Below are 14,965 nucleotides of genomic sequence, written 5' to 3' on the forward strand. Positions count from 1 at the left end.
GGACACACTCAGGCGGAAGTACAGGGCTTGGCCCAAAGTTGCACAGTCCTCACGTGGCGCCTCCTGACACTCAGCAAGTACCCCCTGGAGATGCACTGACTGTCCCCACACGGCCCTCAGTCTCCTCCCAAAAGAGTGGATGTGGAGTTTAATCTTTAAGCACCTCATCCTTTTTGGCATCTCTGACTGTAGGAGTCTCCTTGCTTTTCTCTGGATTTTTTGAAGTATATCCACCACCAAGAGTGTGGGTGACTGTGGTCACAGAATAAATCCCAGGTCACTCCCCCTGCCCCAACACACACACACACACACACACACACACACACACACAGCCCTGTGTACTGGCTTATAAGACCATTTTTCCTGCAGGTGGAAACTAAGTCTAGACTATCTACAAGGCTTCCCTGGCCCAGGTCTCCCAGCTCTGCCTCTGGGTTGGACACAAAAAGGGGGTGAGGATGGGGAATTTCCTGCCCTCACTTACGTTTATGAGGTGGCACCAGTAAATCCAGCGTCTTCTGGGGCAGATTGGCCCACACAGAGGAAATCTCCTTCCTTAACTCTGCGTCACACTGATGCTGCTTCGTGCCAGCTAGGATGCGACAAGGGTGTGGAGGGGAATAAAGATGTAAGGGGCTGTCCCATAGGCCCCCTCGGGGGAGTAGGCAGAGCTGGGGCTGGCGGGGAAAGGTGTGGTATAGGGGGGAATTAGGGCAAACACAGTGCTCAGAGAAAGGCCAAACGGGAAGAAACACGCCATGCCGGCTGTCAGAGCTCCTGCTGGAAACCTGCCTCGAGACAGTGGTGCATGTGTGTAGCCCCTGGGAGTGGAGACGCAATTCGGTGGCGGTCCAGCCATTCATCCACCCATTCAGAACTTCTCAGGGAACAACCCACATGCCAGGTACTGTTCTAGGTGATGGAACAAAAACAAAGGAGCTTCCCTGGTGGCATGATGTGGCATTAATCAGCAATAAAGTGGCAGTAAGTTAAAATCCAGTATGTTGAGTGCAGAAAAAGCCAAGGGGGGAGGGATTTTGGATACAGTAGTCAGGAAAGGTCTCATGAGAAGGTGGAGTGTGTGTAAGAGCCTGTAGGCAGGAAGGGATGAGGGGTGCAAAGCCCTTAGAGTGCTACATAGTGAGCCAGGACAGCAAGGCTCATGGGGGAGGGGAGGGCAGGAAGTGCCGGGTGCAGATGCTGAGATGGAAGCAGCAGAGGGTGCTGAGCAGATGGACAGAATACTTGGATTTATCTTTTTTATTTTTTTAAACAATCAGGTTTACCATGGTATAATGTATATACAGTGAAATTCACCCTTTTTAGTTAGCCCATTTGATGAATTTTGGTAGATGCCTAAAGCCATGTATCCACCACAACAGAGACATGTACACTGCACCACTGCCAAAGTCCCTCTGTTTGTTCCCTTTGGAGCTGACCCCTTAGCCTCCTCCCATCCATCCCATCCCATCACTCATGTATTTTCTGTCTCAGTTTTTTTGCCTTCTCCAGAATGTCAGACAAATGACATCACACGGTGTATTGGCTTTTGAGTACGACTTTTTCAACTCAACATGATGCATTTGAGATTCATCCATGTTGCTGAATGTACCAGTAGTCTGTTCCTTTTGAATGCTGAGTACTATCTCATTGTACAGATAGTCCACAGTTTGCTTACCCATTCACCAATTGTGGACATTTGAGTTGCTTACATTTTGAGGTGGTTATGGAATAAAGTTGTAAACATTTGCTTATGCGTTTTTGTGTAGGTATATGTTTTCTTTGTATGTATGCCCTCATTGTGACTGTATTCATAGATAAGGCCTAGAAGGAGGTAATTAACGTGAAATGAAGTCATAAGTGTCCTTGTAAGAAGAGACACCAGAAAATTCGCTCACTCTCTGCAGGGACTCAAGGAAAGGCCACATAAGCACATAGCGGGGAGGTGACCAGGCCCCACAATGAAACCTACCTTCCGACACCTTGACTTGGACTTTCAGCCTCCAGACTGTGAGACATAAATTTCTGTGTTTAAGCCACTGAGTTATAGTATTTTGTTAGGGCAACCCAAGAAGACTAAGACACTAAATGTCAAGATTTTTTTCCTTTTTTTTTTTTATCACATAATTGTCTAAGTTTTTCCAGTATCATTTGTTGAAATAATTCTTTTCTTCATTAATTGCCTTTACACCTTACCAAAAAAAAAAACAAAAAACAAAAAAAAACATTGAAATGTAAGTGTGAGTCTCTATTGTTCCACTGATTTATGTCTCTGTCCTGTCACTAACACCACACACTGTGATTAACATGCTTTACAGAAAGTCTTTGATTCAGGTAGAGTGCATTTTCCAACTTTGTTATTCTTCCAAAATTGTTTGTTATTCAAGTTCTTTTGCTTTTCTATACACATTTCAGAGTCAGTTTGTACATTTCTGCCTAAAAAGGTTGCAGGGATTTTGACTGGGTTAAAATTGACTGATTCTATTGATCAATATAGGAAGAACTGACATCATGAAAATATGGAGTCTTCCAATGCATGACTTGATGCATTGCTATGATGCACTGCTTGATTTATTTGGGTCTTCTTTGATTCTTTCAGTCAATGTTCTGAAATCTGCAACATACAAATCTCACATATACACTTTTTAGAGTTATCTGGCAACACAGAGGTATCTCATGTTTTTGGTGCAAATTTAATGGAAATTTTTTTCCATTTCAATTCTTAATTGCTGATACATAGAAATACATTTTCTTCCTATCTATTGATCTTGTGTCCTGTGACCATGCTATACTTGTGTATTAGTTTTAATAACTTTTTTTTAATGGCTTGAAACAATAGGGATTTATTATTTTAGCTCTGGAAGCCAGAAGCTCAAAAGCAAGGTATTCACGTGGCTGTGTGCCCTCCAAATTCTCTGATGAAGAATCCTTCCTTGCCTGTTTCTTTTTTTTTTTTTAATTTTTTTAATGTTTTATTTATTTCTAGGAGAGAGAGAGAGACAGCGTGAGCAGGGGAGGGTCAGAGAGAGAGGGAGTCACAGACCGAAACAGGCTCCAGGCTCTGAGCTCTGAGCTGGCAGTCAGCACAGAGCCCGACGCGGGGCTCGAACCCACGAACCGTGTGATCATGACCTAAGCGAAAGTCGGATGCTCAACCGACTAAGCCACCCAGGCGCCCCCTTCCTTGCCTGTTTCTAGATGCTGGTGGTTCTCAGCCATCCTTGAAATTCCTTGGCTTGCAGATGCCTCTGTTTTATTAACTTTTTATTAGAGTCTTTCAGATTTTCTCTAATGACGATCAGATAAATTGTGAATAGAGGCAGATTTATTTCTTCCTTTCCAATTGGTATGCCTCCTATTTCTTTTCCTTAACATTACAATGACAATAACCTAAAGTATGATGTTGAACAAGAATGGTGACAGTAAACATCCTTTCTTTGTTCTTGATCTTAGGGGGACAGAGTCAGTCTTTGTTAAGAGTGTTAATCCCTGAAGGTTTTTCACAAATATCCTTGATCAGATTGAGGGAGTTTCCTTTGATTTCTAGTCTATGCAGAATTTTAACAATCATGAATAGATACATAATTTTATGAAATGCTTTTTCTGTATCTATGGAGATGATAATATAGTTTTACTTCTTTGACATATTAAATTACATTGATTGATTTTTAAACTTGAACTCAACTTGCATTCCTGGAATAAACTCTACTTTGGTCATCAAACACACACACACACACACACACACACACACACATAAGGTATGATATGTGATATATATCATATTATATATATAGCTAGATTCAATTTGCTAAAATTGTGTTGAATATTTTTGTGCCTACAGTCATGAGGGATATTGGTCTGAAATTTTCTTTTCTTATAATGTCTTTGTCTAGTCTTAGTATCAGAGTCATGCTAGCATCATAGAGTAAGTTGAGAAATATCCTCTCTTTTTATACTTTCTGAAAGATTTTTATAGAGAATTGGTATTATTTCCTCCTTAAATGCTTGGTAGATTTCACTTATGGACCTAACTGGGGCTGGGATTTTCTTGGTTGGAAGGCTTTTCACTATAATTTAATTTCTTTAATAAATATAGTGCTACTCAGATTCTCTCTTACTTTTAAAAAAAAATTTAATGTTTTTATTTATTTCTGAGGAGAGAGAGAAAGAGAGCGAGCGAGCGAGCAGGGGAGTGTCAGAGAGAGAGGGAGATACAGAATGTGAAGCAGGCTCCAGGCTCTGAGCTGTCAGCACAGAGCCCGACACAGGGCTCAAACCCACGAACTGTGAGATCATGACCTGAGCCGAAGTCGGATGCTTAACCACTGAGCCACCCAGGTGCCCCTCTCGCTTACTTTTTTTTTAACCCACTCAGGTAATCTATTCTTGAATGATCTTGACAGTTTGTGTCCATGAAGTTTTCTATTTCATTTAAGTTGCTGAAGTTATTGAGTGTTATGTTGAAGGCAGACAAGGGCAGAAGCAGACCAATGAGCAGCTACTAAAACAATCTAGTCAAGACCCAGGAGAGTGTGGCTTGGACGAGGAGCTGGCAGTGGGAGAGGGCAAACAAGTGATCATGTTCTGGTGTGTTTTGAAGGTAGAATCTGAAGATATGACAAGAGACCAGATATGGATCAGAACTGGAGGAAGGGGAAAAAAAGGAGGAAGGGAGAATGACTATAAAGGGTTTGGCTTGAGTGACTAACTGAAGAACAGAGTTCCCGCTGATGGAGGTGGGAAAGACCAGGGGGAATATGTGGTGCTCAAGTCTGGGCACGGGAACTTTGGAACATCTCCGAGTGGAGATGGTAAACAACTTCCTTCATGTAACACCTCACATGAGGTACATACATGTCTGGAGTTGGGACTAGAAACCCAAATGTTGAAATTCATAATATTTAGAGCCATAAGAATAGATGGAATGACAAAGGTGGCAAAGAGAACGGTCTGAGATGCATAGTGACATTCAGAGGGTGGGAGACAAGAGAAAACAGAACAAGAAACATCAGAGGGGTTCAAAAGGAAGGAGGTGACAGCGGAGGAAAGGCTGCTGGTAGGTAAGTAAGATAAGGGCTGAGCACGTGGAGGTCCCTGGAGAGCTTTACAAGAGCAGTCCACTGTTGCAGTGAAAGCCCAAATGCAGCCTGAAATCAGAGAGGCAATACGGACCAGTCTCTCAAGGAGCTGGTTGTGATAAAGGAAAAAATAAAAACAGGGAAGCCAATGGAGGGGGAAGAAAACCTTTTAAAGATGGGAGAGATACTAGTATGCTTACACATTGATACAGATAATGTAATATATAGAAAAAATGGATGAGACAAGAAGCAGGGTACAGAATTTTTAGCTTGACATCTTCGGGAGAGGATGAGAAGGTGGGGACTGGCCCTGACTCATCCATGCCTGTGGCTGAGCTCAAGGGCATGGTGCAGCCAGGAGGGGAGTTTGGGGGTAGGGATGGTGCAGATCCCCTCCAGTGGCTCTAATTTTCTCTGTGAAGATAAAGCAGTCATTATACGAAGATGAAGGTGGAAAGGACACACTAGAGCTTGTTCTCCCCTAGATCTGGCACAGGCTGTGTGCTCCTGTCAGTTAGCTCAGGAGAGGATCTGACCGGAACTGGGCTCACTACGGTGAGTGGGCAGACTCTTCACCCTGTAAGGGTGCTGACTCATGTGAACCTGGGCCAGGCTGTGTTCTGGCTCCACCACACTCTAGCTCTGGGTAACTGGGACAAGTCAGTTAATCTCACTGCACCTCAGATCCCTCAGGAAAACGGGATCATAAAAATGCTCACGTGCGGGATGGTTACCGGGGGATAAAGTCAGTGCCCAACAGAGGTGCCATGGGCAGCTGTCCTCACTCCCCTCCAGACAAGCCCCCTCACCCTCCTCCCTGCACACCCACCTGGGGGTGTCTCTGAAGTGCATTGCCCGGCCCTGGCTTGGTGCCCTCCCCAGATGCTGCCTTGCTCACCTGGAGCCAGCTTGATCTCCAGTGCGGTCCGAATGAGGGCCATCAGCGTGGACGTGAAGTGGACAGTCATGTCCTCATTGGAGATGGGCATGTTCATGCGAACCAGGCGCTAGGGACAAGGGAAGCAGGTCAGGGCCATGCCTACCAGGGTCCCTCCGCCACAGGACTACAAGGTGCTCGAAGCCCCTAGAGGCTGGGCTTGGCCTCCTGGAAGTAGCTTCTGCAGGTGCCCATGGCCAAGCAAGGTCGGGTGGCTGGGAGTTTTGCCAGCATTCACACTCACCCTTGGACCCCCACCCTCATCTGAGCTGAGGATTCTCCTAGCTGCAGAAAAGAAGTCTGGGTAAAGACTGTAGAAGGAGGCTAAGCCAGAAGCCTGGATCCCTCTGAAAGAACAGGAACGTGCTTAGCCAGAAGGACCCCTCCCCAAGGCTAGAACAAATGGATATGGCCTAGGATGAAGAGGGAAGAGTCTGGGCTGCGGAACTGAGCTTGGGGCGCCCTGGGAGAGCCCAGAGACAGGAGGGGAGACTCCCGCCCTTATAGCTTTGCCCAATGTCATCTCCTCCACCCACAGCCTAGAGCATACTGGGCAAGGGGTAGGATGGCCAAGAGCACAGCTCTGAGGTCCAGTTCCCAGTGAGGCGTCCCTCCACCCCAGGAAGACTTCTGTCTCTCACCACCCAGCCAGGGGGCCTGGAAGAGATGTCTGATGTAACTTGCCCAAAGCAGCCAGCACCTTCCAGTCAGAAGGACCCAGAAAAGATGGGACTGCACAGGGCCAGTGTGAAGGCTGGCAGGGAGCTCAGGCCCATCGCACAGGAATAAAAGTACTCCAGACCAGACTGGGGCAGGGCCCTGCTTCTTTGTTCCCTGTTTCCCCTTTCCTCTCTTCATTTTTCAAGGACAGAACAGCTGGAGACAGACATGTGTCTACACCATAGACCTCCGGATATAGCCAGCAGCTGCCCAGAGCCTGAGGCTCTGAGAACTTATGTGATCTCTGGGAGCAAAAGTATCCCTCGTGTGTCTGGAATGTCCTCAGCATGGAAGGTCACCAAGCTGACCAGGGGGAGCCCTAGGGACACTGTGATCCACCTGTCTTTTCCCAGCAGCCTCTTGTCCTCTACCACATGATAGAATTAGAGATGGGAGAACAGGGTCCCTCTCTGGGGTCTGCCTGCCCTCTGCCAAGCCAGTATCCTGCGACACGGCAGCCTCTCTTCCCCTCTGGGTTGGGCCCCCAGCCCTGCCCGCAGCGTCTTGGCTCCAAATCCAGTCTTCAGCCTAATGGAAAGTGGGTGGCTAGAGACAAAAGCCCAGACTCTTCCCCCGCTGAATGCTGGCAAAGCCCCACCTGGCACATCCAATCGTGGTCCCAGGACCTCACACATCACCTGTGTGATGCACATCAGGAAAACTGGCTTTCCAGAGCACAGGGTCCCTGCAGACTAGCACCGATGGCAGTAGAAGAGGCAGAGGGACTCCTTTCCAGGGGAGTCAAGAAGTCAGGTTCCAGCATGAAAGAGGAGCAAGTAGGTGATTTCCAAGAGAAGAGAGCTCTGTCCAGGACAACTTCACCAGAGGCTCTCCTCTGCCTGCCTAGGCCCTAGAAGGGCAAGGCCAAGGCAGACAGACAGGCATCTCCACCCTGGGCCTAGACCCTCGTGGTCACACTACTCTGTGCATCTCCTGGGCCCTCACTGGCTCCCCAAGCATCCATTTCTACCCACCCCAGGCCTCCCCTGGTCTATTCATGACCAGAACCTTGGAGCTGGCCAGCACAGCTGTGGAGGGGCCTTAAAGGCCAGCCCATGAGGGCCCTGCATGCCCAACCTGGCCTCAGGTATCGGTGTGGACAGAACTCTCCTTCTTGGACACAAAGCTACAGCCTTGCATGCAGGCCTCCAGGCAGGCACAACATGCATGCCACAGGGGAGGGCCGAGGAAGACATGAGAGGCATCTGTCTGTGGCTTGAAGGAGCCACTTGGCTTCCAAAGGCTGTGCTGAGCCAACGGACAGATGCATGCCTAGATCTAGAGCACAGAGACAGACAACGTGGACAGAACCAGAGAGATGAAAGCTCTGGTGGGAAGCTTGCTCAGAAAGAGGGTGGTGACAAGGAGGCTCCAGACACATGCTGGTTGAGCCGTAGGACTTGGGCCAGCTCTGTTTTCTGGGAGCGCTGGGGATGGCAGGAGGGCTCTCAGTGCAGAGCAGGGGTGGGGGTGCTGGAGGGATGGAAGGTGCTTACACACCAAGGTGGGGGTGACACACCCATGGGTGTGGGTGAGGGCACGTGGGCAGGAGGGAGCAGGCTTGGGGCTGGGCCATGTGACCTGCTTGCCCCCCAGAAGGGAGGCCTGGAGGTGTCCCTCAGTTTACCCCCTCTTTGCAACTCAGCCTCCTGGGAGAGGGGGCATGGGCCTACCTGGGCCCCTGAGACTGTCTTTACCCTGCAGCCCCAGGAATGACAGAAGGATGCCTCTCCTTGGTACCCTTTCCTTCTTAATGCCACAGCGCCTCCTTCCCTCTGTGGAACTTAACAAAGCCCTGGAGATGTTCCTCCCCAGGCTGACAACAGCCCAGGCCCGGGGAAATTCTGCATGTGCTGAGTCAGGTACACCAGAGGCCCTTCAGGCCCCTACTACTCCCGGGTCAGACCCTGAGGGCTGGATAAGTCCACCCTCATCAGGTGTTTATGGGCCAGAGGAGCTGAGTGTGGTCCTGAGCCCAGAGCAAAAAACGCTTCTGTCAAAAGGCTGGTCTGTCTCCTAATTTCCAGGAAAGAGAAGGAAAGGGAACGAGGCAGGTGGAGGGCTCTGGCTCCGTCTTCCTGAGCCTTTCGGGGGCTCTCAAAGGGGGCAGACCTGCAGGGACAAGGGCCGGGTGTATGTGTCCCTCTGTCTGGGAACGTAGAGGAGATGGTTGGAGCAGGGAAAAGGAAGAAAACAGTGAGACAGCAGAGCGGCAGACAGACGGACAAGCCCGAGAGGAGACAGGAGACCAGCCCCCAGCACAGCCAGCCTCCAGGGTGCAGGGTCGGGGTCTACCTTGTATGCAACTCGAGCAGGGCATTTCTTCCCCAGCCCCAGGGGCGGGGACATGTGTTTCAGCATCTCAAACATGTCATTGTAACTGATGCGCCCACTGGAGACCCGGCCCAGAGAGGCAGAGGCAGAGTGGGGTCCACAGGAGGGGTGCGGCAGGAGGGGGGCGGGGGGAGGAAGCAGACAAGAAAACAGATCCAGTTAACCAGCGTCAGATTAAATGCCAAAGTCAAAATACGTAAAATGAGGGACTTTTCTGCTTGACTCGATCCCCTCCTTGCCCCCCCCAGCCTCACCTCCACACTCCAGCCCCACGCAGGGCAGCGGGCAGGGGTGACGTCTGAGCTAATGAACATGGAGGGATGAGGAAGGGCTGCATCGGGGCGGCTTTGGGTTGTCAACTTCTGATTTTACACTTTTAGAAACCACAGATAATGCCAAATCAGAAAAGAGCGGTTTCACCATGCCGGGAGAGCTGGCAGACAGAATTACATGACCGATGAGGCCGGCCTGAGAACCACGGCAGAAACATCAGCTTTCCTTAATGCTCAATTTGCTTCCAAGTTAGCCTAGAGGCTAAAAAAGTGGAGAAAACTCTAAAACAAGCCAGAAAACTAGAGTGAGAGCCACGCTGTTCTGCAAGGAGTCCCGAGGCTCTAGAGACAAACTTGAAGGGTGAGTCCTGCTCCAAGCCCAGAGACGCCCGAGGCCGCCCAGGGCAGGGCTGCTGCTGGGAGTCAGGGCTGGGCAGGAAATGGGAGACTGCGGGGATGGGGGCGAGGGGCGTGGGGCGTGGTGGGCAGCTGGGGTGGGACGTGGCTTGGGGCCACTCTTGCACCCTCCTGACAGCACACCAGGGACAGGGCTGGGGCCAACAAGTGGGACGAGGCTCCAGATCCAGGGAGGTGTCTGGGGGCCAATGACTCTGCCTTCCCAAGGCGGACAGGCCACCAGGCCTGCTGCCTCATCAACCCTGGGGGTACCTGCCTATGGGACCTGCTTGGGGTCCCAGAGACACAGTTGGGTTCAGGCCACCCAGGAGAGAAAAGGGACCACATTTTCCTGGCGGGCATGTCTGCCCCAGGGCCTGGCCCTCCTCCCAGGGTGCCCAGCCTTGGTTGACTGAATCAATCCAGAGGTGAAGCCGGAGGGCCTGCCTCTGGGCCTCCACTACCGCTGTCCTTTCCTCCCCCAGGGACCAGAAACCCCTGGGTTGCTGGGCTCTTCAGACTGGGAGGGGCAGCTGCTCCTGGTCTGCTGGTGCCCCTGCTCCCCTCCTCTGGGGCCCTTGGCCGCAGGCCTATCTGACTATTAGCACCCACTTGAGAGCCTGGAGGCGTAAGACAGCTGTTTCCTTGGCACAGGCAGGGCCTGGCCCCCGGCTCCCACCCAGCGGCCGACCCCTGCCCTCAAGGCCCAGCCGGAAAGCTTCGTGTGCACTGCCTCGGAAGGCTGCCTCTCCCCAGCCAGCTGGAGGGGTCGGGAGATTAGATGGGGGACCAAAGCGTCCAGGAGGTTGGAGTGCGGGGCAGGGCAGCACGGGAGGAGAGAGAGGTGAGGTGTCGTCATTCCCAAACCAGGCAGGGAGTGTGTGCTGTGTCTGCATTTCGGGCAGGGAAGAGTATGTCGGATGGAGGCTCTGAAGTTGCAAACCTTGTAGGCCAACCTACGAGGGCAGTTCTTCCCTAAGCCAACGGGTGGCGCAATACAACGCAACAAACTGTACATATCCTTATAATGAATCCGGCAACTGGAAAGGAAATGTCACAGGTTATGGCAACCGAGGCACGATGAGCCCGNGCTCCCCACAGGGAATGCTGGGGCTGGGACAGCCTGGGAGGCACAGCAATCCCAAAGGAATTTCCAGAGCCTGATGCAGGCAGGAGACACACTGTACAGAACAAGTGCCAGCCCCTGTCCCAAGCTCCCACTGTGCACACATGGAAACCGCCGGTCCATCTCTCCCAGGGCCTTGCTCACCCACCCACTCTGCGGCCCCTCCGCTTGTTCCCTGAGTGCCTGAGACCCGGTGCCTGGCTCTCCTGACTGTCCCTGCCTCCTGAATCCCCTGGAATCTGCTGGTCCAGCTAAAGACCCCCTGGTCGCAGGGTGGCACCCCGGCCAATGCTGATGTCTCTCTCTCCCGTACTGTGAACCTCCTCAGTGCAATCAGCTCCAAACTACTTTTGGAAAAGTTGGAAGAAGGAAGAAGCCCCACTTGGGCCACACCAAAGGTGCTTGCTAATTCTAACTGGACCCAAAGGACCGAGCACAAAGGGGCTGGGAGCATGGTGAACACCCAGCCCCAATAATCACCCCAACCCAATTTACAGCCTGTTCTTTGGCTCATCTTCTCTCTTCCACCATCAGATGCCTCAGATGGCACCAGATGAAAAGGAGGGGCATAATACTGTCACTCCAACTCAAAAACTGTCCTCACTGTCTACAAAACAAAGCCAAAGCTACTTGTTTCTCTCAAATTTCAAGGCCTTCTCAACCTGTCCAAGCCCCCTTCCGGCCCCTTTGCAGTGCGCTCTCTTCTCCATCAGACAGACTCCCTTCCCTTCACCGCTGCCTCTACCTCCTTCTCTACAGCTCAATCCTTTCTACCCTCTTAAGTTTGGTTCAGATGTTACCTCCCCTGACTCACCAGCCACACAGGGTCTCTCCCTCCTCAAATGCCCTTGCCTCACACTGTGGTCTTCTGCCCTCCCACAGCCCTATTGGGCTCAGCGTCCTGAGAGCACACACTTGCTGCACCTACAGGCCCCCAGTCCCCAGCACACGGCGGATGCTCAGGAATGTTGGCTGGGCAGATGGATGAACATCAAGGTGAATTGACAGACTGCTCACAGAGGGTTTGACTGTGACTCTCCTTTTGAGTCTCTACACTTCACCACCAAGCAAGGCAGCAACAACACGGAGGATGAGAGAAGGCAGCACCAGAAAGCAACAAGCCCATGCCTTCTTCATCTCTCCACAGCATGCACGTGTGCGCACACACGTGCATGTATGTATCCAGGTACACGTGCATTCACACACACGCACACAAATGCATATGCCCGTGTATACCCATGCACACGTACACACAAACATGCGCTGCATTCACACACTTGCACACAATCACATATGTACGTGCTTGTACACACACACAAACCATGTGCGCATGAGCACACGTGTGTCTGCTACACACGTGCATACACACGTGCTACATGTGTGCACACACCTGTACACATATGCACAAACACGTCCATACACACACGTATACACTTGCACACACATTCACATAGCCACACAGGTGCAAACACATACATACACACACATATGAAAGCTTGGGAAATTTCACAAAATCGCGTTGTTTCTAAGTCTCTCCAGAGTGGCCCCCTGGGTTATAAAGATGACCACATCCTTGCATCTGCCATGGAGGCTACTGAAAGGTTCAAAGCACCCTCTGTCCTGCCTAGGATACGGGTTCAGTCTCCAACCACTCAGCTGTCTCTGCTGGTCCTTCCCATCTCCTACCATCTGGAGGCAAGCTACGTTTCCAGCCCCAGCCACAGGTGGGAGCAGCAAGTCTGAGTGTTAGTTGTGGCCCACATCTGTGCTACTTGTGGACCATGGTCTTGTGTGCTATTTCCCAGATGTCACCTCTGGGGTGAGCTTCTAGTTGCTATCTACTCTTCCATAAGCACCTCCTTTACCATGCTCCCGGCCTGCCTTCCAGGGGCCCCACGTTCAGAACTCTGGATTTGGGAAACCCTGTGCACCATTGCAAAGTCACAGTCTGGCCCAAGTCCAGTGCTGCTCCACCTGTGGCTAGAGTAGGGGAAGTCCTAGGTCTATAGTTCATAAAGATTAGGGGGAAGTCCTCCCCTCTCACAGGCCTGCACTGACCGGCCTCTGTCCCTTGGTCCAAGTCACATCCCATATAGCATCTCTGTTTCTCTGCCGCACAATCTCTACAAACAATGTGCCCAGAAACAGTAGCATGCCTTTAGACCACAGTCTGGAAGAGCTTCTAGAATAAGCCTCAAGCCTGCCTTACTTGGAGTCTCTCCAGCCCTCTGACCTGCCAGGGCCCTCCCGACCAGAGAACCCAGGCCTACTCCCTGGGCCTATGGGTGCCAGAATGATACTAAGCACTGCAGGGCCAAGGTGCTGATGCATCAGCAAAATGACAGGACTCTCCAACCACAAAAATGGTCACCTACACACACCATGAAACATTAATAACAGCCACACTTGCTCTGCACTGTGTGAAAACGATGCAGTTTTCATTACAGTGAAAAACACCCAGAGACACTATAGGCCTGGAAGTGCCCTAAAGTTGCTGATGTAGCCAGAGGTTCCAGGGTTTGCCCAGCCTGGGAAGGGCCTCACGCAGCACCTTTCTGGATCCTCACAGGAAGGGGTAGGGGCTCTAGGAAGGCTGGGTGAGAGTGCGGTTCGGGAGCCCTGCCGAGCTCCCAGGTCTTCAGGAGCTTAGGGGGTCAGAGAGCTCTGGAGCACGTCTCATGCTGAGCTTCAGTTGAGGGAAAAATAGGTAAAACCTCAGGCACTCTGTGAGCAGTAAGGTCCCTGCCGTGAGGACACTGACCATCTCTTCCAGGCTTCTACCACACAAGAGGCGACCAAACCCAGCTGTGTGAGAGGAGCATGGGCGGCGAAGCCCAGAGAGAGGAGGCAGGAAGAGGCTACATCCCACCTTCACAGTCTTCTTGCTCCCTTCGAGTGAGGGAAGGGACGGACGCACCCACTTACTGATGCACTATTCATTCGCATTCATGTCTGCTGAGCGCTCACCTCGAGCGAGGAAGGCACTGAGCAGGCCTGCGCCTCACCCAGCACCCAGGTCTCTCGGCCCCTCCATGTCCTGTGCTCGGCCTTGCAGAGAGCATGCCCTAACGACTCAAGTATCCACTTGAGAGAGTGAAAAGAATGAATAAGCAAGTGAATGAGCGAGTGATGAAGACACAGACAAATGGGCAGATGGTGAGTCCGGGCTACTTTGCTAGCCCCGAGGATGAAAAGTATGTCCTGGCTGGGTGTGCAGGACCCTCCCATGAATCACAGAACAACCTTCCAACCCAAGCCAGTCCCCTCATGACACACTTGCTCTGTCTGGAAACAAATCACCCCTCACTTATGCAATTCAGTAAACCTTTCCTACCACGACCAAAGGGTCTTATGCATGCTAGACCCTTCCTGGTAGCTCCTTCAATTTCAGCAAAAGTTCACCAAGCACCCACTATTTGCAGCCTGGGCTGGGGACACACAGATGCATGTTGGCTCCTGTTCCCAAGGGACATGGCAGAGAGGGAGAGGCCTGAGACCATCGGGGAGAATGTTATTTCTGCCACTACGGCCTCCAAGCTTCATTTGGATGGTGAGGCCCCAACAGATGGCCCTCCTGCTGTGTCCACACCCTCGCCCTTGAGGGGCGACCCTCCATGACCCTCTCGTGACAGACCTGTGTGGAGACAGGACACTCCCATTCAGCAAGGGCTCTGAGACTCACAGACCCCCGGGAACCTCCTGAGGGTTGGACTGAGGTCTCAGACAGCGTTTCTCAGCCTAGGGAGTGGTGTAAAAGCACCGCTGCGTGAGAAGGGGAGTGGCACCTGCAGGGGACCCCACACCCACTATGTGGGCCTGAGCAAAACCGGAGGGGGTGCTCACATGACACAGATCTGAAGCCACCCAGCCTTGTCCCAAGATCCGTGGCATGGACCGCCCTGAGGGCCACGGAGCATGGGGGCCACTCACCACGCAGCCGGGTCGTACTCAGCCCAGACCCGGATGAACTCGTCCAGGTGGTGAGGCCCTAGGATGGAAGAGTCCCGTGTAAGGTACTCAAAATTGTCCATGATCACGGCCACAAAGAGGTTCAACATCTGTAGGACAGGAAGGAGAATGGGTGACATAAAGAGACCGCAGC

The 14,965-nt window shown here is 51.5% G+C and overlaps 1 protein-coding gene across 1 annotated transcript in view; it reads right to left on the reverse strand.

Annotated features, from left to right (window-relative positions):
- The window catches only part of CACNA1B (calcium voltage-gated channel subunit alpha1 B), a 198,063-nt gene that overhangs the window by 7,510 nt on the left and 175,588 nt on the right, over positions 1–14,965 (reverse strand). The window contains exons 38-41 of the mRNA XM_077771531.1: positions 14,794–14,921; positions 9,031–9,127; positions 5,977–6,085; positions 485–592 (exon numbers count right to left, since the gene is read on the reverse strand). Of these exons, the coding sequence (XP_077627657.1) occupies positions 485–592; positions 5,977–6,085; positions 9,031–9,127; positions 14,794–14,921 (442 nt within the window). The remainder of the gene's footprint in view (positions 1–484; positions 593–5,976; positions 6,086–9,030; positions 9,128–14,793; positions 14,922–14,965) is intronic.

Source organism: Crocuta crocuta, unplaced genomic scaffold (assembly GCF_008692635.1).
Source record: "Crocuta crocuta isolate KB4526 unplaced genomic scaffold, BGI_CrCroc_1.0 scaffold1013, whole genome shotgun sequence".
In the NCBI taxonomy this organism is placed as follows: Eukaryota; Metazoa; Chordata; class Mammalia; order Carnivora; family Hyaenidae; genus Crocuta; species Crocuta crocuta.